The sequence below is a fragment of the Thunnus thynnus genome, chromosome 24 (assembly GCF_963924715.1).
Source record: "Thunnus thynnus chromosome 24, fThuThy2.1, whole genome shotgun sequence".
Classification (NCBI taxonomy): Eukaryota; Metazoa; Chordata; class Actinopteri; order Scombriformes; family Scombridae; genus Thunnus; species Thunnus thynnus.
This window is the reverse complement of record NC_089540.1, coordinates 17,060,428-17,083,901: the sequence shown is the minus strand read 5'-3', so window position 1 is coordinate 17,083,901 and position 23,474 is coordinate 17,060,428. Positions and strand designations below refer to the sequence as shown.

Sequence of the window (23,474 nt, the reverse complement as noted above, 5' to 3'; positions counted from 1 at the left end):
AAACAGATAAAAAACCCTCCACCACAGATTAAAATATACCCACAAGTATCAGATTTCAGCATGTATGAAAACCTTCCCCCCCCCTCCTCCTCCTTTTTTTTTGTTGCACTCAACACGGTCAAAACTCCCTCACATTTCTGTGTCCTCGTAGGCACCGTGTTTGCTTTGGGTAATCAAATTTGGCTGCATACTTTTGGTCTGACGCAAGGGGATGACCAGTGGGATTTACTGGCCCTCCACTCTCCCCTATTTACCTTGGAAAACTTTTGTTATCTGTGGTCTGAAGGGAGGGACGGCCTGCTTCCAGTAGGAGGTAGGCTAATACCACGTACACCTCGCTGCTATGGCCTCTGGCACACACATGCATGCAACCATCCATGCCAGTCCTGAGCTACATTCAAATGGGACAAAGTGGCATTGTGGTGAGTATGGGTGCCTGGTCGTTCTATAGTAAGAAAAGCCGCTAATGTAGCAGCTGTAGAGCCTCCTTTACACACAGGGAATGACCATTTTTAGAGCTTTATCTCTTTATCTAACATCTAAAATGTTCACAACATGTAAAAAATGTTGCAAATAATGTAAAAAATGGGGGGAAAAACAGGGTTTTGGATTCTTGTTATGCCACAAATATGTGCCTATTCTTGGCTATGGAAAGGATTTTGGATGAAACTGTCCACTAAATGCTGGAAAAGTATGTTATGTCAGCAGTAAATCACGTAAGACCTGAGGCGGTAAGGTACACACCTCCTAGAGCAGCGATGTTGAGGTTTGAGAGTCGTCTCTAGACCCAGGAGGAGTCCAGAATACCTTGGCCCGACCGTAATTCCACCTATTTTCATAGCAGCGCTGATGCTGTTTATTTTGAAAACATTCCTATTTTTATGGCCGGTCACCGCAGTCATAGCCGCTTTAAAGTTCTGCCTTTGTGCATTTAGCCTCATCTATCCTGAATCTGTCATGTTCCACTAACACATACAACAGAATCTAAGAAACAAAACAAGCTCTGATTAAACAGGTTTTTGAAACCTGATGCCGATTCTAATATTTTTAGACTGTAAGTTGTCAATAACAGATATTATGTGTCATTTTACAGCCAAAAAAAACAGAGTTTGCCTCTGAATTTTATTCTTGGCAGGGCGGAAAAAGCTTGTGAAACACTGCACTTATTCAAAAAATATGGGGAACTCCTGGATGCAGTAGGTGTTTAAATGACAAATTAATTACACCAAACTTGATAAATGTGCAATGAAAACATGAACCGCTGTTTTATCAAAGACAGAAGGCCAAATTTGGCAAAAGTGCCATAAAACAAGGCGTCTTGAAGATGGGAGCGAACGTAATCCATAATTCAGTAAACACAAGGAAGAGAGAGAGAGAGAGAGAGAAAAAAAAAGTTATTTCTACATCTTGACATTGCTGCAAAGTTAAGTCAGAAATCTTCCTAACGCCCCAGAGAAGAGTTTAAAAAGGGCAAAGGGAGAACGCAGGTGATTTATTTGAAAATGTCTGTCAGTGATAATGATGTCATGCTTTCCAGCACATCGCGTCCAGCTTCACTGTGGGATGAAGGAATGTCAAGGACAACGCCAGACACAAGACTCTGATTGTGCCCTGGAATCAGAAGAGGCTCGGCGATAAACTTCTTCTTCTTTTTTTTTTTTTTTTCTGGCTTTCTTTCTTACATGCAGTAGTTATGTCTTCAAGAAAACAACTAAGCTATATTTCTCTAAAGCTGATCAGTCTCACAATACATTAAATTCTTATTGTTTTGGTGCTTTTTTTCCCCCCTGCAACAACCTAGAATCAGTTACATTACCTCACACTTCTAAGACCTGTGTGAAACCTCTTGATAGGGGGAGTGCGGACCAAATCAGTACCGAGTAGGAAGGAGTGGGGCTGCTAACTTATCTCAGACCTAAGTTATGTGCTGAGGTATCACTGTAGACACTTAGGCACCGAGAAAAGAAAAAAAAAAAAAAAAAAACAGGCTGGGAAACACAGCACCCGCAAGATTGGGAAAGAGACTCCCAAACGCTCTAATGAACTTGACTTGCTCTCCGAAATATGTCAGACACTTTATCACACGAGAAACATATTATCTGGGAATTGCAACATAGTTGAATTACAGACATTATGGCACCGCAGGTCTTTATCAAATAAACAATTACCGTATGCAACGACAGCTTGTTTATCCTTTATCTTGATTTATTTACCGAACTGTCTTTCCCTTTCTTCCATCCCTTAAGGAGCCAACATGAACAGTTATTTAGGAGAAGCAAATGTTGATACCCACTAAGTTTTTTTTTTTTTTTTTTCATCCCTAATAAATGTGCAATTTTCCCCCATATTAAAATTTAAGACTGCTGAATGTTCCCTCCGTTTTTTCGGCACTGTGCACAGCTAGTTCATTAGCAGAAATGAATAGCGAAGCCCAGCTCATTTAAATGGGCTGTCTTACATGACTTCTCGCCCTACTCTGTTCCTGTCACATGCTTCCAAGAATCATTGACTCTTATTATACATGTAAATGGCTATCATAAAAATAAAAATTTCATTTAAGATTGTTAATGACTTTTTTGCAGCAGTCTGGCTTCCTTTAATGATTATACCCTGCCCCCTAATTAAAAGTATTTATCTTTCAAGCATCCGTGACTACTGGGGCTCCTGCAGAAGCGGAGTTGCTCAACAAAAAAAAAAGACCAGTCAAATTTAGGGGAAGGCATCACCTGCCTTGGGGTTAAGGAGTGTTTTAGGGAGGAGGCGGGATTGTTGAAATACCATAATCACTGATACGGTTTGGGTGAAAGTAACCTCTCATGTCTTGCATCTCCTGCCGAATCTGCAGACTGAAACATTGTATCCCACCTCCTTTTTCATTTTCTGCAGCTCACAGGCTGCGAGGTTATACATTACTGTAAATATTTTTGGTTGTTTGGCTCAGAGCGGGGGGACTTTGGTCTAAGTACGAACCAAATGGTCTCTGTCGCTCGCGAAAGAAGAAGTGTTTATCATGTCTGTCTGCCGAGGGAGCATCATCGGGGCTTCGCCGTCAGACCTGGCTCAAGCGGTGTTTGCTCGACGCTTCGTGGGGTTTGTTTAAGTCTACTTGGGCACCAGATGGGTGGGGTTTACGCCATAAGATGACACCGAGAGTGGCAGGATGCGCACACATTTGCAATAAAGCATCTGAAAATCAGCTTAGTGGTAGTTTTTCCTGACTGACGGCTCACCTGAAACCCCTGAAACACATCTGGTAAATCTGATAAAACAAAAGCAGCAAGGAGTGTTTTTTGAGCCTGTGAATGCATTTTTTGCTTGGTAAAAGTGCAGGTGATACTTCTCAGATAGCATTGTGGAACATATTCGTTTAAGAAATTACAGATCTGGTTTCAAAGAAACATTACAAACATTACTTGGAGGCAGAAATAACCTCAGTGGGTGGAACCACAGGTCTTCTAGCCAACAGTTTGACTGAAACCCAGTGAAAAAGACAAACATGACGGAAAAAAAATATGTAAGTTTGCCATTTATCCAACTTGTGGTTTTTGAAATCTGTTGTACTTCAGCTCCTCCCACCGAGGTTCAACTCAACCAATGAGATTACATCCGCATCCTCCGGTTTCCAGACACTCACCAGTACCGTCGACCGAGGCACTCAGCATGTCGTTGTCGGGCCAGATGTGCTCCACGCCGCTGTCCCGCATCTCGTCGTCTTCCTCCTCCTTGGTGAGCAGGCCGTGGCTCTCGGTGCGTGGCGAGGCCTCCGGGTTGGTGAGGCTGGCCGGGCTGCCGGTGCCGTTGATCAGGGGGTCTTCCTCGGACACTGGCAACTTGTCTTCCTCCTCTGTCTCTGAACCGGTCTCAACCACATTCTCGTAGTTCAGAGCTGCCACAGAAAGAAAGAAAGAGACAAAAGGAAAATCCGGTCTGATGAGTAAAGGGGAGTTTTGGAAGTGGAAGAGGATTGTAGCGAGATGATGCTGCGTACATGTTATATATAACCAAGGGATGGGATGGGGTGGAGTCAGTTTACCAACTGTTTGAGTCAAGCAATGACCCTCATGATCAGCTATTGATACTAATATTATCAAAAACACAACCATTACATCCTGTTATCTTCTCCTCTTATTCTATTTCCCCCTTTTTATATATTTCTAAGCAACTACATCTGCATAATCATCTTGTCATGTTATTGACAACAACTCTGGATGTTTTTTTTATTATTTTGAACCTCACATATGAGTGTCAGCTAAGTGATTAAACTCCAAACATAAATGACAGATGAATCCGAAACGAGATTTCAACTTGTTTTGAAAATTGAGGTTTATTCCCTGATTAAAAAGGTCATCCCACATCAGTGCAGGTCCAAGGCGTAGGCGCTTGCTTTTTTTTTTTTTTTTTTTTTCTTGTGGGTTACACCCCAATTACAGCATCCGCGACTGGAATTTGTGACTGAACCACAGCGGTGGGCAGACAGCTGTCGAGGAGATGCGAGCCAAAATAGCCACTAATTTTCAGTCCTGCTCACATGCCTCGGATGCCAACGAGCTGCACCTTTCAGGACGGCTCTGCTCTGGAGCATAGCCGTCACGTTTGAGATGCTCCGCATAGCACGTACAATATTACAAATGTTGTTGCTATGCATACAAAAGGCTTAACCTATAGTAATTTAGATTATTCATAGTGTGTACCCCTCGGATGTCTTCACATTTGCATTGCCAGTGAACCATGAACATAAATATAAATGTTTCCTAACATATGAAAATATAGAGACACGACAAGGCCTGGAGGTCTATTGAGTACACACATCCAGGATAAGCTGACATACATACCACACACACACACACCCTCACACACACACACACACACATTGAAAACTCCAGAGCAGCATCAGCAGGGCCCGCCCGGCTCCACAACACTCAGGTCCCAGACATATGCCTGGTTTTCTCAAAATAGACGGCCTGTAAATAAGGGCTGTGAACTCAATCAAAGGTGGCTCGCGTGCAAATTAGTCACCGCCATCGGCAGGTTTTCTCGGTGCGTATACTCGCCGCAGCGTAAATCATGGCAGCGACAAAAAAAAAAAAAAGGGGGGAACGTCAGAAGACTTATTGTAGAGAGCGCAGATGGAGCGCTAGGCAAGCCAGAAAGCATGGCATCACATGAGGACACACCTCATTGGCAGCTTGTACAAGAATGTTTTGCGGTAAGAGCCAATCATGGGCGGGCCCATAGTGAAGAGGTGGAGGCATTTTAAAATGTGCTTAAGTAGAATTTATGTTTCTGAGTAATAAAAAAAGCTGCAGTGAGCTCATAAGTCAGTAGTCTTTGCTTAAATTCAACAGATTTATAACCAATAGCTTTGAGATGTCATGTCATGTTTTATTATTTGTACATAAAAGGTGTAAAATATACAAAAAAATAGCCTCACATTGTGACCCTTTAAGACATCAACAAGCTAATTACGGTGTTTTTTTTTTGCGCGACCGAGGTCTGAGAGCGTCCCTGCCTCTTGAACCTTCCCAGAATCAAGAGCGTCAACAAGACCAAGTTCATGCATGACATTTCTGAAGACATTATACATATCAAAAGATAAGCCTCCCCACGTCCCCTCCTAACACGTCTCCCTACGATTGACTGGTCTGCACTTGCCTTCAGCGAACAACTGCACAACAGGTGCAAATTAAAATGAAAACAGGGCTTTCAAACGTGGGAGGGGAGGTATTGGAGAGGGGGAGGCAGGCAGGCAGGCAGGCAGGCAGGCAAGAGGGGGGGGGAGAAAAGGAGGAGAGGGAAGAGGAGGAGGAGGAGGGTGGGAGTGCGCTGACCTGCCTCGAATACCAATCGACGGAGGAAACAAAACCTTTTCAAGAGGTGTGATCACAAGGGTTTAGGCAAGTTCAGACTCAGTAATGCTCCTTGGAGATGACAAAAAAGGCAACCGAGGCTGGAGACCCTGGAGTGGAGAGAGACGTTAGGAATTCTTGGGTGGTCTACATCTACCTTGGTACAATTGATATTGTGCCTTTGCTTGAGACGTTATATATATATATATATATATATGTATTTTGAAAGAGGGAAGTCTTTTACCTCGAGGTAATAATCCTCCACTTAAAAGTTTGTCAAACTTACAAACAACTAAACTTTGGAATTCACCTCCCCGTGCCCCGTCAACCTCGAGGTTTTGAACTTTTCTCAGCAATGTCCCATCAGCTCTCTGTCCCCCCAAACTTCCAGAGGAGGAGGAGGAGGAGGAGGAGGAGGGAGGAGGGATGAGGAGGGAGGAGGAGGGGGGGAGGCCGTGCAGGGCTGGTAGAACAAAAGGCCAAGAGGCTTGGGAAGCTATCAACCCGTCACTGTGAACCTGATCTCTGGATGCAGATTCAATGACGGTGGAGCAGGGGCCGGCTGAATGAAATTATCTAAGGCTGGACAGGTTTTAAAGGGGCTATTCTTCCCCAATAAAAGCGGCGAGGGAGCTTCTTTTTGTTTAGCAACACATCCACCGCAGCAACGCTCACCGTCCTGACTCCAATACTCCCACATAAGGAACCAGCTCAACATTACGGACCTTCTCCGTGCTAAGTGGAGCTTTCATTTATTCCTGTCACCAGTTTGAAACCGTTTTTTTCTGCCTCCTGCTGTTTTTTTCTTATCATCTCGTGACGTCTCGTCCTCAACTTTCTGAACAAATTTAAAGCACACGGGGAGGGAGGGGAGGGAGGGAAGAGGGGGGGGCGTTGAACTTGTCTCTGAAAGCTACAGTAGACGCGAAATCTTCTCCGAACGTCAGCTGTCTCCTTCTTCTTCTTCTCCCCGCATTCAATGTATACCTCCAAGAAGGCAAAATGACAGTGGGGTGCTCGTCAAGTCAAACGCGTAGTATTAACGTCAAGAAAGCCGCCATTGTTTAGGTGCCACCGCTGACAAGAGCCTCTCCCTCTCAGAACACGAAGCATCTATTGGTATTGTGTCACGCAACAAAGTAATTCTAACCTACTAATATTTCGCAGGCAGTTATTTCGTCCCCCCCACCCCACCTCCCACCCACCACCCTCCCGAACCTCGCTCTTAATCAGCCTTTTGTGTTGCAGAGAGGAGAGAAAGAAAGACAATGTTTACTTCTTCTCCTCTCCAATTTTTCTTACCTTAAGTGTCATCCTTGACAAAAGCAATTACGCCTGACGTTTCTACAAACCGTTGCTACCTGTTTGATATTGCTTTCTTCTTCTTCTTCCTTTTTATTTCTAACCCACCGTTAAAAGGTAAATAAAAGGAGCCTCGAGTTTCGCAGATAATTAAAATGACACATCTAACAGCACAATTCTTGTTTAATATCAGGTTTTAAACTATCTGACATAACCCTTTCACAGGCCCGGCATTATTCTGTCACTCAGGAAAAGTACAGAGAGGAGAGGGAATATTGTATATTGATTAGGATGGCTACAAGCATCGGCGGTGACAGCCTGAGAGCAAGGGAGAGAGTCTTATTAAAAACTCATCATTTCTTTGATGAAGACAAATAAAAAAAAAAAAACAATTGCACAGACAATACTTCAGCTGTGACAGTTGTATTCGGTAGATACTGAGAAGCAAGTGGAATTAATTTAATGCCGGTAAACAAACTCCAAATCTAAAAATGATTGTATTTACAAAAGCGTCAAGTTTCTGACAGTGAACGAACCTTTAATGTCGGAGTCATAATCGACTCAGAGATAACCCACTTAGCGTCGGCGCTTTTTGTCGGACCACACGCCGTAATTCAAAGACGACCCCCAGAAGTCACTCGGAGGAACACGCGGCCACCGACTCGTACCTTTCATGTTGACCCCCGCGCATCTGTTGTTCGCCGGAAAAAAACTTGTGCATGTGTGGCATGTGTGCGTGGAATCTCTTTCAAGAAGCCTGGAGTGCGTGACATAAAATAAAATGTCTTTGATACAAGAATGAAGGTGTTGACGGCCTTCTGTGGTGAAACTTTACATCTAAATTGATCATATGTGTTTGGATAATAGCCTTATGTCACCGAAATTCAAATATTTAAAGTTGCAGTTGCACAATTTTTGCAACTTGGCAACAAAGGATGGCTGGTCTTAGCATCTAGAGGCAGATGTGAGGAAGTACTTTACGTGTTTTTAGCAACAAGGGTGGATCTACGCTCGTGTACGTTTGAGAAAATGTGAAATTTTCTCGCTCTCCCCTCCTTCCACAGCTGTGAAAATCCAAGTTCAGAGGTGCTACACCTTCACTCTGCAGAGGAAAACCATTTCACAATGCTAACAGGTATAATCACATTTATTTAATGATCCCAAAGTAGCCGTCCAGCGCCCAGAGGAGGCTGCACTAAAAGCCCTTCCTGCTCTAGTCTCAGAGCCAGAGAGAAAGAGAGAGCTCTTTCTGTTCAGCAGGCCAACAGCAGAGGTGAACGCTGCGGGGAAAATGACTCCCACCCACGTTCGCGCTCTCTCACGCTAACCCCGGCTGACTTTTTTAAGTCGAGTGTCGAGGCTTAGCTCCAGGTGACACAATCGGCCTCCTACGCCGATAATGAGCCAGGACATTCTCCCTATTGGACGATAACTGCTCACGCTCGCTCCCTGTCTCATGAATGTGAGCCAAGCGGATCACCTGGATGGCTGCGAGGGAGATGGGGAAGCAGGAGGTGCTCTGTTAGTCAGTATATGTGTGTGTTAGTGTGTGTGTGTGTGTGTGTGGGAGGGCATTAAGGTGGAAGCGAGGTCGCTGCCTTGTGGCTACAGCCAGTGGTAGTGGATTCTCATGATGACCTTTTGTCTGCCATTGTTCCTGTCTGCAACAGTTTAAGCACTTCCTCGGGTAAGTCTTACTTTTGTCTGATGGAAATCTACAGGAAGACAGTTTTCAGAATAATTAACTCATTTGTTATTTAATTTTCCTGTTTTATTATATAGTATATTCTTATATCTGCCTTAGAAATAAAGCCAAACATCGCCATCCAACTGGAGTCACTGATTGACAAGTAAATATCATAAATTCAAGTTAAAAAAAGATAAAAGCTTCAACCTGAAGAAGCTGATTAACTGGAGAACTTTTACAGATTAAATGTCGTCCACGTTCAGAATATTGAATCCTCAGGTAATGATTTTCCTTCAAACGTGTTTGGCACACTGGAGCCCGAGTTACGGCCCAGACAAAAGAAATAGCAGACATGTTTGGATATTTTGTGCTATCTTGTCTCGGTATAATGGTGCGATCGAGCACAAGGGGGCAAATCAGGGCCAAGTCGGTGAAAGGACGGTGGCAGAGGGCAAACAAAAGCTCTGAAAAGAGACAGAGAGAGAGAGAGAGAGAGAGAGTGAGGGGTGAGGGCCAGGAGGAGGAGGGAGGGGGGGGGGGGGCGACTTGGGGAGAGACGATGAATGGTGAAAACTCAGTGAAGTGTAAACGCAACCTGGGAGTGTGTGTGTGTGTGTGTCTGTCTGGGCAGTGTGTGTTTGTGTGTGTGTGTGCCTATAGAGAGGGGGAGGGGTGTCGCTGAAAAGTGGAGTGATACGTGTTAAATTCAAGCGACCAAAAGATGCTTTTTGACTTTTTAAAAGCAACTTTTTTAAAACTTTTAAGTGCCAAAAAACAGAGAGAGGAAGGAAAGAAAGAAATTTAAAGTGATTGGCTGAGATTATTTCACCTTAATAAGTCTAGAAACCAAAACTAACAAGTACTCAATACCAGGTAAACGAAAATAAACAAACACTGAGTGTAAAAAACCCAGAAGACAGAAGTAGACAACCTGTAAATTTATACTCCTTCTAACCGCATCAACACAGCAAACAGCCACTTAATTCAACATTAATAAGTCGAGTAACTGATGCCAACCAACTGCTACCAAATATTGCCATATTTTCATGCCAAAAACAACCTTCAAAAACTGAGAAGAAATCAACCTTTTCCAGGAAATTTGAGTCTCATTAAAGCACAAACAGAATTCCACTATAGTCCTTGTTTTAAACCTCTTTAAATTGCACTTAACTAATTTTTTGGGGGGATAAAATGAGGTTTTTTTAATTTCCATACAGGCCAATTTTGGTTTAAATCTAGTGTGTACGCTTATTTGGAGAGGGGTAGTAAAAGTTTATGTGCATAATTAAGTGCTTTTGACTATTTTAGGCATCAAATGTGGGGCATCTCATCCAGCAAACACTTTTATTTCTCACTGCGCGACTGTTGAAAAGTCATGAGATCATGTTTATGGCTGTCCGTTGCATCCGTTGCATCATTTTTCTGAAATCAGCGCCTACATATTTTAAATTTTTTTTATTTTTTAAAGAAGACATTAAAAAGAATATCGGATCATTTGGGTTGATGGGGAGGGTGTGGGGGGGTGGGGGGGAAACTTCCAGCATGTTGTCACACACACACACACACACACACCCATCAAATCGCCGCTGGGTTTTGTCCGCGAGGAGACCCTCGCAGCAGCACTGACTCTAATTCAATTAAAGTCCCATTTATTTGCCGAGGAGGCCCGAGCAACAGGCTGGGGAGGGAGCGGGAGGCAGAGAAAGCTTCAAGGTTTGCTCAACAGCTCAGAGGTCCCACCTTTGCTGGGTCCTGCATGGATTCACCATCTGTGCCCCCCCCTTCCTCCTCCTCCTCCTCCTCCTCCTCCCTCCCCCAGTTCACACATGTTCCTGCCTCCAACAAATGTTCGAAGTAAACCTCCCCTCCCTTCTTTCCCCTCTCCTCCTCCTCCTCCTCCTCCTCCTCCTCCTCCTCGTCACACAAGCCAAAGAAGAAGAATAAAAAAGACACACAAAAGCTTCCCCTGGCTGCCCTCAGGACTCCCAGGCCAGGAGAGTGGGAGGGAGAATTCAGAGAAGAAGAACAGAGGAGGGAAAGGTTGGTAGGGAAGGGGAGGAAGAGGGAAGGGGGGGGGGGGAGGAAATGTGTGTGTGGACCGGAGGGGAGGAGGGGAGGAGGAGGAGGAGGGGGGGGGTTACAGAATATATATTTTTTATTCCAGCTCAGGTGAGCTTCCCCTTCGCCTCCTGATGTTACCCTGACACACGTCAAGCAACGGGAAGAAGGGGGGGGGAAAAAAACGGTTAAAATTAGAAAATTTAATTTATTTGATAATTTCCCAGAATAATTAGAGTTAATATGGGTTAATTAATATGCAAATCTCTCAGCAGATGTTCGGCAGCGAGGCTGCGCACGGCTGAGGAAAAACAGCCCCCTTCTACTTTCTCCTGCCTGGTTTTGGCTGTCAGTTATTGGGCCGTAATTACTGTAACTAACCAAATACACACACACACAGAAAAAAAAAAAAAAAAAAAACGTTTGGTGGGTGAACTGCTTCCAGTTTTGGAGTCGTTGCAGGCAAAGCGGTGCTTCTCACACACATAAAGGGAGACCATCGCTAATTTCCCCTTCCACTATAAAGGCCCCTTTTTATTCTGTGAGCTGAATGAATGCAGCGAGTACTTTAAACTATTTGAAATTTGCGGGGCTTTGTGTGTGCCGGCGATGTATAAATTGTAAATTGTAAAGAAGACGCAGCAGCAGCAGCAGCAGCAATAGCAGCAGTAAGATGTGCTGTGACAAGAGCACCTGCATGTCAATATCATAGTAGAAAACACAGCTAATAAAGCAGCTGTGGCGCCATAATAAAGAGAACGGACACGTGTTTACATGTGTGTTTGCAGCTGAGTATTAACGCCATAAACATGCATTAATAAGAAGAGAGATAAAAGTAACTAAATGTGAAGAAAAAAGATAAAATATCTCCAAATGAGAGCTGATTTTTAAACTTAAAAGTAGTTTGTTTGCAAAAAAATACTGAAGATAAGACTGATCCAAGTTGCTGTTGATGTTTTTATGAGTGTTATGTAGTGAATTCTCTCCACATGTGGACATAATAATCTGCAGCAAAGCTTTTTCAAATGTTCCATATTAATGACAATATCGATAGAAAAGTAATCAACAACCATTTTAAGCAAAAATATCAAACATTCACTTCATTTTCTCTGATTTATGTTGTTGTAAAGTGAATATATTTGAATTTTAGACCTTTGCTGAGACAAACTAGTGATTTTAAGTTGTCACTTTAGTCTCTTAGAACTATTTTCTGTCGTTTTATACACTTAACAATCTATCAGCTGATCTAAAACTGAGCCAGGAGATGAACTGATAATGGGAATAATCACTAGTTGCAGCAGCTCGAGGATGAAACGTTTCTCTCCTCTTGTTTGTATTCTTGTGGGAGGAGGGAAGGGTTACATTTAATAGAAAGATTTAATTCATGAATTCTTCCCTGGGGAGGGAGAAAAATATAAGAGCCTATCTCGGGGTGCTTGCCAGGGTTCTCCTGTGGTCAGCTCTCTCCAATAATAATGCGTTTCCGATAGCAGCGAGTGTGTTGTGTGTGTGTGTGTATGAGTGTGTGTGTGTGTGTGTATACACATGCGTGCCAAAAGCTGAGACTGTTATCTAAATCGTTCCTCTTTCTCTACAGCCCAGAGTCTCTCTCTCTCTCTCTCTCTTTCTCTCTCTTGGTTTCCACTCCTCCTCCTGCCCAGTCTCAAAGGGACACCGTGGCTCAATGCCATGAGTCCACGCCCCGGCCTACACACACACACAAACACACACACACACACACATGTGCACACACAAACACACACCTACACGCAGGACACGGAGAGGCAACATGTATTCATAAAAATAGATCGCACAAACACACATGACGAAAAGGCATGCAGAACATTTTTTATAAATAGAAGCTTTCACACACGTAAAAAACACACACACACGCACATATAGGACATATATATATGCACACACACACACACAGGTGGTGGAATCTGCTGACATGGCCTCGGATCAGGTTAGATTTTTGGGGGCGGTAGTGTAGGTGGCGCCAAATTGATAGTCACAGCCCTCTGTTATCAGGTCTGACTGTTTAATATGGGACCTGGCTTCATGTATGTGTGTGTGTGTGTGTGTGTGTGTGTGTGTGTGAAGGCCCCATGAGAGCCGGTGTGGCCTTGCAGTACTTTGTGCGCAGCGCCACCGTGATAACACATCTGCTTTGGGTTCATCTGTTTATGAATCACTCTTATCTGCTGTGGAAGTGCTACACCGCTCCTGTGTGTATATATATATGTGTGTGTGTGTGTGTGTGTGTGTGTGTGTGTGTGTGTGTGTGTGTGTGGGAGTGTACATCTGTGTTCCTGTGTACCTCAGTGTGTGTGTGTGTGTGTCTCTCTCTGTAGGTTTGTGTCATTGTGAGTATTTACAAGGGAGGAAAAAACAGGGAGACGACGATGAGGAGGAGGAGGAAAGGACTTAAAAAGTTAAAGTATGTTGTTCACATGTACCTGCTCACTAAAATATGAGGTATAACAGACATTTACTAACTTAAATATCAAGTTCATTAACTTTCCAAACCCAACTTTCATCCATGTTTTAGAAGAAGAAGCTCTTGAATCAGATATTTCTCGAGCGAAATCAGGAAACGAGTCAGTTTCGCATCTTTTGTTCCACGACAAAAAGGGTCGAAAGATGTTTATATTCCGCTAAATGAGGAAATATTTCTCAAATGATGACCCAGCTCTAATCCAGAGTGCGATCCAGAGTGCAACTGTGGTTACTCATATGTTTTTAAGACAGGTGGTGAGTCACCTTTCCTCGCCAAAAAAAAAAAAAAAAAAAACTATGGAGGAAACTCTCTTTGCAGCAAAGAGAAGCAAAAAAAAAAAAAGCAGCTATTCTTCATCCCTGACGGCCCCCACGTGCCTCGTTTTAATAAAAAAGAATCTATAAAAATAAATTACTTGCACTAAGTATATGCAAATTCAAATGTAAGCAATCATTGCAAAATTAATTTTGCCAGAACTGATTAAAAGCTTTAATAAATCTATATACAGTATTGCACCAATCTGATATTGTAAATTTATTACGCTCCCTGTAAGATTAATTAGAAAGCTACGGTAACATATTGCACTGCCAGGCCAGATTACTGTACTTTTTTGTTAATAACAGTTAAGCAGAACCTGAGCTGTAATTACCGGCTAACAGAAGCTTTTGATGCTGATTTCCTTCACCAGGAAAGAGAGAAAGAGAGAGAGAGAGAGAGAGAGAGAGATCCAGCCGGTAAAAAAGAAACAAATGAAGGCTTCTTTTCACAAATGCTATGCATCTATTTTGGAGGAAAAAAAAAATTAATCACTGCTTGAAGTTCATCTTTTAATATGGCTAAAATCCAGAGAATCCAAGCTGGAAGATTTCATTTTCTGAACTGAGGACATGAATCAAAATGTGTCCTCGTTTAGCTGGTTGAAGCGAGGCGTCAACGCTGCCAGGTTAATTCCTAAAACTATTAACGCTCTCGACGTATCAAAAAAAAGAAAAAAAAAGAAACAGCGTTAAGATCAAAGCAACACTGGCTGTTACAGAGACATCAGGGGAGGTTTACAGGAATTCATCCTAGATATCTTTTCACCTTTCTTTCTTTTCCTCAGACGCCAAAACTAGTCGAGCCACCAGATAAGCGGCGAGGAGAAAAAAACACACAACCGGTTTGATCTGACCAAGGTTGTTTTACATTCTTGTCCGCGGTGACAAGGCCACGAGGCCCTCAGCGTTTATCTCAGCAAAAACAGCACCTGAAGAGCTTCAAAAACCACCGTCTCTCACCAAAAAACACTTCAAAAGCAACACTTTGGGAAATATTCCTGTGACATGACGGGTTATTATGTTCCACTTATGTTTCTTTAACACAATAACAATAAAACTTCTTGGACTGAGACGGACAAGAAAAAACAGGGGAGAGTGAGACCTCTCGCTGTCACAAAACTCTGCCAGTCACCAGCTGTTTAAAGGTCGATCAATGTGTGTGTGTGTGTGCAGGGGGGGATGGAGAGGGGGGGGGGAGTCAAGCAGGGACCTCAGATGGACTGAAGAGATCAGACAGGATGAACCAGGGGGGTTGGGGTGGAGGGGGGGGTGAGGGAGGGGGTCCAGGTGAGGGGCCACAGGAGGGTGAGGAAAGGAGGGGAGGAGGGGAATGAGGAGTCCTCTTCTTCCTCTCTGGTCCGAGCCAATCTGGGGGCCCGGGGCCTCATTCACATGGTAATGAGAGTGTAAAATCACATCTGTTACCCCCACCGACACACACACACACACACACACGCACACAAACACACACACAGAGGAGAGCAGATCTTTGCCACCTGAATAGCATCCCCACCAGGTATCAAACAAGCACCAGGAAATGGGGGAGTGTGTGTGTGTATGTGTGTGTGTGTGTGTGTCTCATCCCCAGCAGGCAACCGGCAAACGGAGCTCTCCAATCACTAAATTACACACACACACACACACACACACACACACACACACACTTTGGAGAGGTGGCCTGGGCCCTCGCAGAGAGGGAGAGCCCTCTGGAGAAAGGCGACTCTCTCTGACACTGTTACCAACTTCCCAATTAGCTGCCAGCCAGCCAGAGGGGGGGGGGGGGGGGGGGGGGGGGGGGGGAGGAAGGGGAGGAAGAGGAGGAAGAGGAGGAAGAGGAGGGGGGTGGAGTTTGGGACAGACAGGGGGGCATAGCTTATTGTCACGGCAACGACCTGAGTGTCCACAACCATCTCTTGGATAGATTTATTTTCATATCGGACGTCGTATATCAGTCAAATCTAGAAGTCACATGTTCAATCTCCATAGCAACGACACAACTAGCTGCCATAGTGCCTTTGAGCATGTGCACTTACACCTGTAACAGCTACTGTATGATTTAAAATGTTATAGCATCGGTTTGTGCTGCAAAACCTGCAAAAAGCAGCTTTGATTAGAGGTTTTTTTTTTTAGCTTAGCATCTTAAGTGCTTTGAATGCTGCGAGCTACGTGAGGAAAAGGGTATTTCAAGGATGCAAACATGTATTAATGTTTCTCTGAATCAATTTTTTGTTCATATTCACGGCCTTATTATGATCAGCAGCTAGATATTTTGAACAACCACCTTATTTACCACTACAGCTGTGTGTGTGTGTGTGTGCATGCTTGCATGTGTGTGTGTGTGTGTGTGTTAGATAGCGCTAGCGGCAAGGTACGCCAGGTGTAAAGACAGCAGCGAGATGACACAACTTAACCTCTCTCTCGATCTCGGTAAACGGCACAAACAGGCAGTCGGAGGCCCCAGAGCCCATGACTTATACATGACGTGGGTGGGAGTAAACAGGAGCAGACCGAGGCATTTTGTTTCCTTTTTTTTTTCTCCTCTCCCTATTGCCAGTTTTTTTTTCATGTTGTACCTGTCTTTTCTTTACACACCGATAGGTTGTAGTGAGTATTTCTGACCGCTGGAAGTAGACATGAGAATAGGAAAGTGTCACATATGTATTTCTCTTTTATTTAGATGACATTTCAGCCCGCAGGTCTTCTTCCTACCTGTCTTTCTTATCAAGCCGCAGGAGGGCGAAAACTACACTTTTAATTACATGGTGGGAGTTGAGGGTGGAAGCAGCAGGAGGGTGGTGGGGGGGGTGGTGGTGAGGGGGGTGGTGGTGGTGATGTGGATACCTGAGGCTCTTTCACACACTGAGCTACACCTTAATAAGAAAACCCCCCTCCACGTTTAAAGGTATGACCCTTAATACGCCCGTTTATCAGATAAAACCGGCTCCTAATGTTAGATATTTCACTTCCTCAGATGCACAACTTAACGTTTCTATTAAAAAAAAACACAAAAAACGAGAGCAAGTGTAAAATAATTGGCTTAAATTCCAAGAATGACGACATATAAAACAAGTAATAATTAAGGGTCAGAGTTACAACAAGCGCTTTTAATGATGTTTAACTGAAAAATTGCTTAAAAAAAAGAAATTCAAGGAAAAAGGATTTGAAAGATTTAAAAACAATTTCTGCTTCGTTTCTAATTACGTTCTTGATATTGAAGTGGGCAACAGCTACCACTATGAAGGAATAAAGACTAATTATGTAGCGGAGACACTCACATTTGACCTTTTTGATGCTTTTTGTGCACATTTATTTGGAGGTATTGTATTTTGGAGTACTTTTGTCGCACCGTTATTGTCACTGAAATTTACTCGTTGAGTAGCTCCTTTCCTCATTGAACGAGATAATTAACCTGCGTCCGTGCAGAGGGGAAGTAAAAAGAAAGGTCACTTCTTGATTGAAATTTCTAACTATCAACTATTCAGTCATATGTGTATATATATATATATATATATATATATATATATGTGTGGCTTACATAATTGAGTAGCTCTATTCGCATGATGTGAATGGCTGCAACACTCACACACTCCGTAGTCTCCATATACTGTAAGTAAAAAGGAAATTTTGATCTAAGGCTTTTTCCCCCCACCTACCCTTGGGTTCTGCCTCCCCGTGTTTCTGTCAATCCTCTCCCTTTTTTTTTTTTTTTTTTGATCAGTGGCTTGAAAGAGTCGAGCATGTGTGAGTGCTCAGGTACCTGGGGTATGCCGAGGTGCTAATTAGCTCGGCAGGATAATTGATGTGTAGATTACACCGTTGAACAAATGCTCTGACTTGTTTGTTCTTCGCACTTCTCAGCCGCCGTGTGAGGAAAAAAAAAAACCTTCTTCTCCTCCGCACCCCCCCACTCACCCCCCACCCCCTTTTACCTCGGCCCTAATGAACAATTTACCTGGCTTGTAAAGGAGGTGGTTAAGCCTGCCAAGGCAGAGGGAAAACAAAGAGGGGGTTGCACTGGAGTTCATTTCCCACAGGTGGAACTACTGTCTCCCTGTGCTCCCAGACCTGCTTCTACTCCCCGGTGCTAGTGAGGCTGGCTGTGGAAGAAGACTATGTGTATATACGCTTTGCCAAACCCTGAAGGAGAGGATGGCGAGCATACATAATTCCAAAAGGGAAACAATTTTCAAAATGAAAGAGCATGCCATTAAGAGCGCCGGTAGGCTTCCATTGTTCTGCCCCCCCCCCTCTCTCCCTTCTTCCCCACCTTCTCCTATAATGCTATTTCCTCCATCTTTTGTCTTTGGGACGCTATTATTAGCCAAGCACGCACGCGAATAACCTCCCCCCCCCCCCCCCCATCATCCCACCACCACCCCACCTCCTCCTCCCACCCGCGTCCGTTCAATAGGGTTTGAATTTGCTCATTAACAGCTAAGAATCCGCAAACACATTCGCCGGAGCTTTTGCTACTGCTAATAAACTAATCATGCCCTCTCGTCTAATTGGGAAATAGAATGAGGGGAGGAATGAGAGCTTCGCCTGAGGATTTTAGGGAGCTGGGGGTTTTTCTCTATCGCGCCGACTGGCTGGCTTGCTGGCTGGCTGGCTGGCAGAGAAGTGAGAGTGGGAGCCCATTAGCAGGACAGATGTAGAGGCAAAAGGTGAACGGCTGAGACGTCGGCTCCTCGCAACACCGCCGGACCGCCCGTAATCTGTCACCCCGCGCTAGTTTACAAGTTAAACACATTATTGTGCTTATTGAGTCTCATTTCTAGGATGCATAGCGCTGGCTGGCTGGCTGCTGCTGCTGCTGCTTTTTTTTTTTTTTTCCTCTCTCTCTCCCTTGTGGAGCGCTTGCTAGGGCACTGTCACTGCATGCAGGCTATTACCATTTTTTTTAGCAGTCCTGATTAGTCAGGCAGGCGAGGCAGGGCAGTGAAAGAGCAGAAAAAAAAAAAAGAGAAAGATAAGAGAACTAAGCCAATATATAAAGTCAAACACTCATTGTTTCTTGATACTCTCCACACATCTCTCAGAAGTCTCAGTGACTCAAGAAGCCCCCAAACGGCTTCACAGGTCTCCAATTTTCACAGCTTCCGGAAGTCATATCACTGCTATTTTCCTGTGTATGAGGGCCGCTGATTTGCACACAGTGTAAATGAAAGGAAATGTGTTTCTGTAAGACGTCCGATACTCCCGTTAACTCTGTGTTTACCAGCGAATTAAAGCCCACCAGGACATAGTTCAGCCATGAAAAATGCACTCAATACACAACCTCAAACCTCAACAAGATCATTTTTATTCCTCTTGTTATTGTGTTAGTGGCCTTAGGCACCTCCAGTTTGCTATGTCGGAGTGATAAGGAAGAAAAAAGATGAGTTCTCTCTCTCTTTTTTTAGATCAACCCTGAACTCCCTGGGACAGATTACCGTGTCATCGAAAACCCGGGGCGGCATGTTTGGACTACACCGGATTGGGAGTCTTGCTGACTAACTGGCAGTTTCCGTCGCCAACCTGATAACTCTCCTCCAACATCCCTCACCCCAGTCCAGCCAGCAACCCAGTCAGCCAGGCACTTTTTTTTTTTTTTGTTGTTTTTTTTTGTTTTTCCTCCCTGCCTTTTTCCTGTCGCCATCTCGGTATTTAATCTAACACCGGCAGGCGGCAAGCAGGGTTTACTTTTCCCCCCTCAAAGACAGCTTTGCGAGGCGGAGAAGGCAAAAGTGGGAGGAAGAGAGAGCCGAGCACTCAGGCGGGGAGGGACAGGGGAGTCTAGGCAAGGCACAGGAAACCTGGGCCAAGCGTCACTTTTAACAAAAGCCTTTCATCTTCCTCTCCGCTTTCCCCCAAGACAGTGCGCTTCCAGCAGAGGGATCCTTTTAAGTACATACCTGATAAGGAAACTTTTTTTTTCTTCCCTTTCGAGAGTGCATAAAGGAAAAGTATCCCCCTCCCACACACATATACACACACCCCAGCGCGGTTTAAACCCTCTCATCGCTTTGAACGCCAGATACTGTCCCTTTTATCCCTGTGAAACGGGTTTCCTATGGCTATTAACTGATTCAAAACAGGTAATTATGGCGGGCAAACAGAGACGCCACGGATCAGAGCGAACCGCTCGGGCCCACTCCACCTTTGCAATCAAACCAGGCGACATCTTAGCTTGTGAGTTAACAGGACAGAGGTATTCGAGGATCCATTTGCGGATAACTGCACCTAATCCATTTTAGTCAGGAGTCGCTGCGGCGGGGCTGTGTGTGCGCGCCGGGGGAGGACCCATGGGATGTATCTGATGGAGAGGTCATAAATCACAGAGAAGAAGTTGAAAAAGTCGGGCTCCCACGGAGGGAGAGAGGTAGCAGACGGTGGAGGGGTGGAGGGGTGGAGGGGTGGAGGAGGGGGGGGGGGGGGATGGGAACGCCCCTCATAGGAAAACAAGCGAGGCTATCATCACCTTAGTTAAAATATCAGCAACCTAATGCCAGCGAGGGCGGGACCGCTAAACAATGCACCCTTCCCTCGTGGTTGCAGAAGAAGAAGGATTCATGCAGAACCTCTGGTAGGTGGTTGTTATTGCAGGACAATTCCCTGAAGTGTAGTTAACATAGCATGAGCCAGTTGGTGGACATTTTTATCCAAAGCGCCTTCGCTGCATACATTTTTAGAGCACGGGTGATCCCAGAGGGGGTTGAACTACTAGCCTAGCAGTGTTAGCAGCTTTCCTCATAGGAGAATTGAACTCCTAACCCTGGCAGAGTTAGCACTTGTTCTCCCGTGCCCGGCACATCTATTTAGCTTCGGAGTAACCCTTTAGAGTGAGGTGAAAGAAATGCTGTATCACATCCCAGAAATGTAATTGAGTCACATAAGAGATGACGAGCGACAAAAAAAAAAAGAAGAGGGGAAGGACAGACGAGAGAGTAAATCTTAACCCAATCTCAGGAACCAAGTCGTTCTTTTCCTGCCATCTTCTCATCTACACAGGAAGTAAATGGCGCCTCAGGGGAGCACTCACTCTTTTCCTTCCTTGTCTCCTCTCTCTCTCTTTTTTTTTTTTTTTTTTTTTTTCCCTCTGCTGTTTGTTGTTTCAGGTAATGAAAACAGAGCGGCTGACAGAGACATTTTCATGTTGTTTTCGTGACCCGGACGACATGCCAAAGCCTCCCGCAACGCTTGTTCAAGCCAGAGGTGAAGTTTGACAAGATCCTTAAACATTTTCCTCCACCACCCCCCCCCCCTCTTCTCTCTCTCTCCTCTCCTCCCTCCACTCAAATTTCGAAGCAAGCTGTTGCGTAAGAAACTCTGTATCTATGGTAATGGGCAGCTAATTGATCCCATGGGGTTTCCCTGGCATGGGGAGAACTTATTTACTCTTGCGACAGAGGGATATTTCAGCTCAGACATTTTTTTTTTTTCCTTCCCTTCCTCTCAAGCTTTCCTCTAATGTGACTATAACTCTCCAAATTCTCTTATCTGTACAGGGCACGGTAAGGTGCAAAAAAGGGGAGCTGATGTCTACACATTTTCTCATTTGAGAAGCGTGTGTTCTCGGGGTGACAACCAGCCGCCCCGTCGCACCACAGAGAGAGAGAGAGAGAGAGAGAGAGAGAGAGAGAGGGAGGAACCAATCAGGCTTTAACACCTTGACTCTTCTCTCCGAATGTGGCCGCCGCCGCTGAGCTGCTTCGCCCGCCTCGATGTCAGTGCTACAAATTGGCTTCCAACAGGAATCCAAGGTGCCAAAGAGCCATTAGACGGACAAAGGCTTGAAGTCTACCCAGGGATTAATGTGTCAAAATCCTTAGCCTTGTGTGATACACAGGAATCAACCCTCTTCATTAGGGCTCGCTATAAAGGAACGAGTCAGATTTCCTCTCTTCCGACATCACTTCACCTCAGCGTGCACTCCGCTCTGACTACTTCATCTTGTGAGGAGAAATTGAACTTTTTTTTTTTTTTTGTGGGTGTGAATGCTCGAGGCTCTCATTAGAGCAGTTTTAGCCATCTCAGGTGCTTTTATCTTGACAATAACTGTTCAAAATGTAGTTTTAGACTCTTTAAAGGATTAAAATAGGTAGATGTTAAAACATACCCCCCCTGAAATACAGTTATTCAATGTGTTAAAAGGGTCTAAGTTGAGTTAGTGGATGCATCAACAAAACACCTGCACCGCTGGGCGACAACAGGCCCGACTGTCAGTGAGACCCATCTCCAATTAAACAAAGTCGTAATCTGCCCCTGACAGAGCGGATTAGGCTTTGTCCTGGTGGGGGCTTGTAGGGAGGAGGAGGGGGTTAACCACGGCTGGCAACTTCATTTCCTGCAAAAAAAAAAAACGCCCTTGCATCCTACCGTGGAGAGAGTTACCTGACTCAGCGCGGTGGCGGCGGCGGCGGCGGCGGGCTGACTGGTCAGTCAAGTTGGCTGACTTCTTGCCGGCTGCTCGTAGGAATCAAATCCCGTCTGAGATAACAGATAATCATTTGTCACCCCGAGAAGCAATTCCCTCCAATCACCCGGGAAGAGAGCGCCACTTTATTCCGCGGCGCTGTCAGGATGGCAAGAAATTACATTCAGCCATGCTTCCCTCCCTCCCTCCCTTTCCTCAACCCCCCCACCCCCCCCACCACCCCCCCAAATCTCTCTTGAGCCCCGTTTGGAACAACAGAACAACAGCTGACAACTCTGGAAAACACTGTCTTTCAAACCCCCCCAAAACAGAGACGTACTGTACACAACTAACCAGGACATGTTTCTATTCCTATACACGTAAGGATGTTCCTTAAAAAAAAAAAAAAAAAACAACAAACATTTATTTCCTCGTCTTTCCTCTCTAACTCGAAACCGACCCCGAATGCCAGTTTTAACCCAAAATCCTGAAACTAAACCTCCGCCTTTTCAAACCTTGTGAGGACATGTGGTCCAGAAATACAAGAACACATAATCACACAGGAGCTTTGGGAAACTCTGGGAAAACACATGCTGCCAAATACATGCATACGAACACACACACACACACACACACACAATGGTTTTAGCTTGTCCGTGCAGCTGTTTCGTTTTGGGATTCCTTGAGTTGTTACACTGACACTCTCTCTCTCTCTGCTCTCTCACTTAAACAATCATTCAACAGCCCCCAGAAAGCTGCAAACATGTTTTTTTTCCCAAAAACTTCCTTAATGATGGGACTAATTTGCAGATGTGACACCTAAAACATGTACATATATATATATAACACTGTCATCCAGACGTGCACACATAACTGGCTTCACTGTGGGACCAGACAGGAAACACGACGGCCTTGTTTCTGAACAAAAACTACACCTTTTTTGGTCACAGCAAGCAGCCGAACATGTCTCAACTTTAGTTTTCCCTTGAGAGAGGTAAACAGTCTCCTACAATTTCCTACTGAACTTTAGCTTTGTCCCCGTGTTTTGAAACGTCTCTTGCTCATGCTCCCGTTCTTAAGCAAGAACAGCCCTTTCGTCAGGGGGGGAACACGTTAAAGAGATAAAGTAACCTTATTCAGAACTGTAGTTAAAGTTCAAATCTATACTTTTACTGCTCTCCGAGAAGCGATTTTTTGGTGCACAAGAGCTGAATGAGAGGAAAAGCAAAGCGGTGGCAGTTCATAAGGTTTCATATTTTGAGTTAGCGAACTGACTGGCTCTGGGACGGCTGCCCACACTGCATTGGCCATACTTAATTACATTATGCACGGCGTGGGGATATTCATAGCATACATGAGCAACGAATTA

General features: G+C 44.6%; 1 protein-coding gene across 9 annotated transcripts in view; it reads right to left on the bottom strand.

The window, feature by feature from the left end:
* zeb2b (zinc finger E-box binding homeobox 2b) overlaps positions 1 to 23,474 on the bottom strand; it is a 461,952-nt gene that overhangs the window by 18,800 nt on the left and 419,678 nt on the right. For 6 of the 9 annotated variants that reach the window (XM_067583059.1, XM_067583061.1, XM_067583062.1 and 3 more), the window contains one exon: positions 3,635 to 3,890. In XM_067583059.1, coding sequence (XP_067439160.1) covers positions 3,635 to 3,890 — 256 coding nt within the window. The remainder of the gene's footprint in view (positions 1 to 3,634; positions 3,891 to 23,474) is intronic. The other 3 variants (XM_067583064.1, XM_067583066.1, XM_067583067.1) reach the window with 1 other exon arrangement.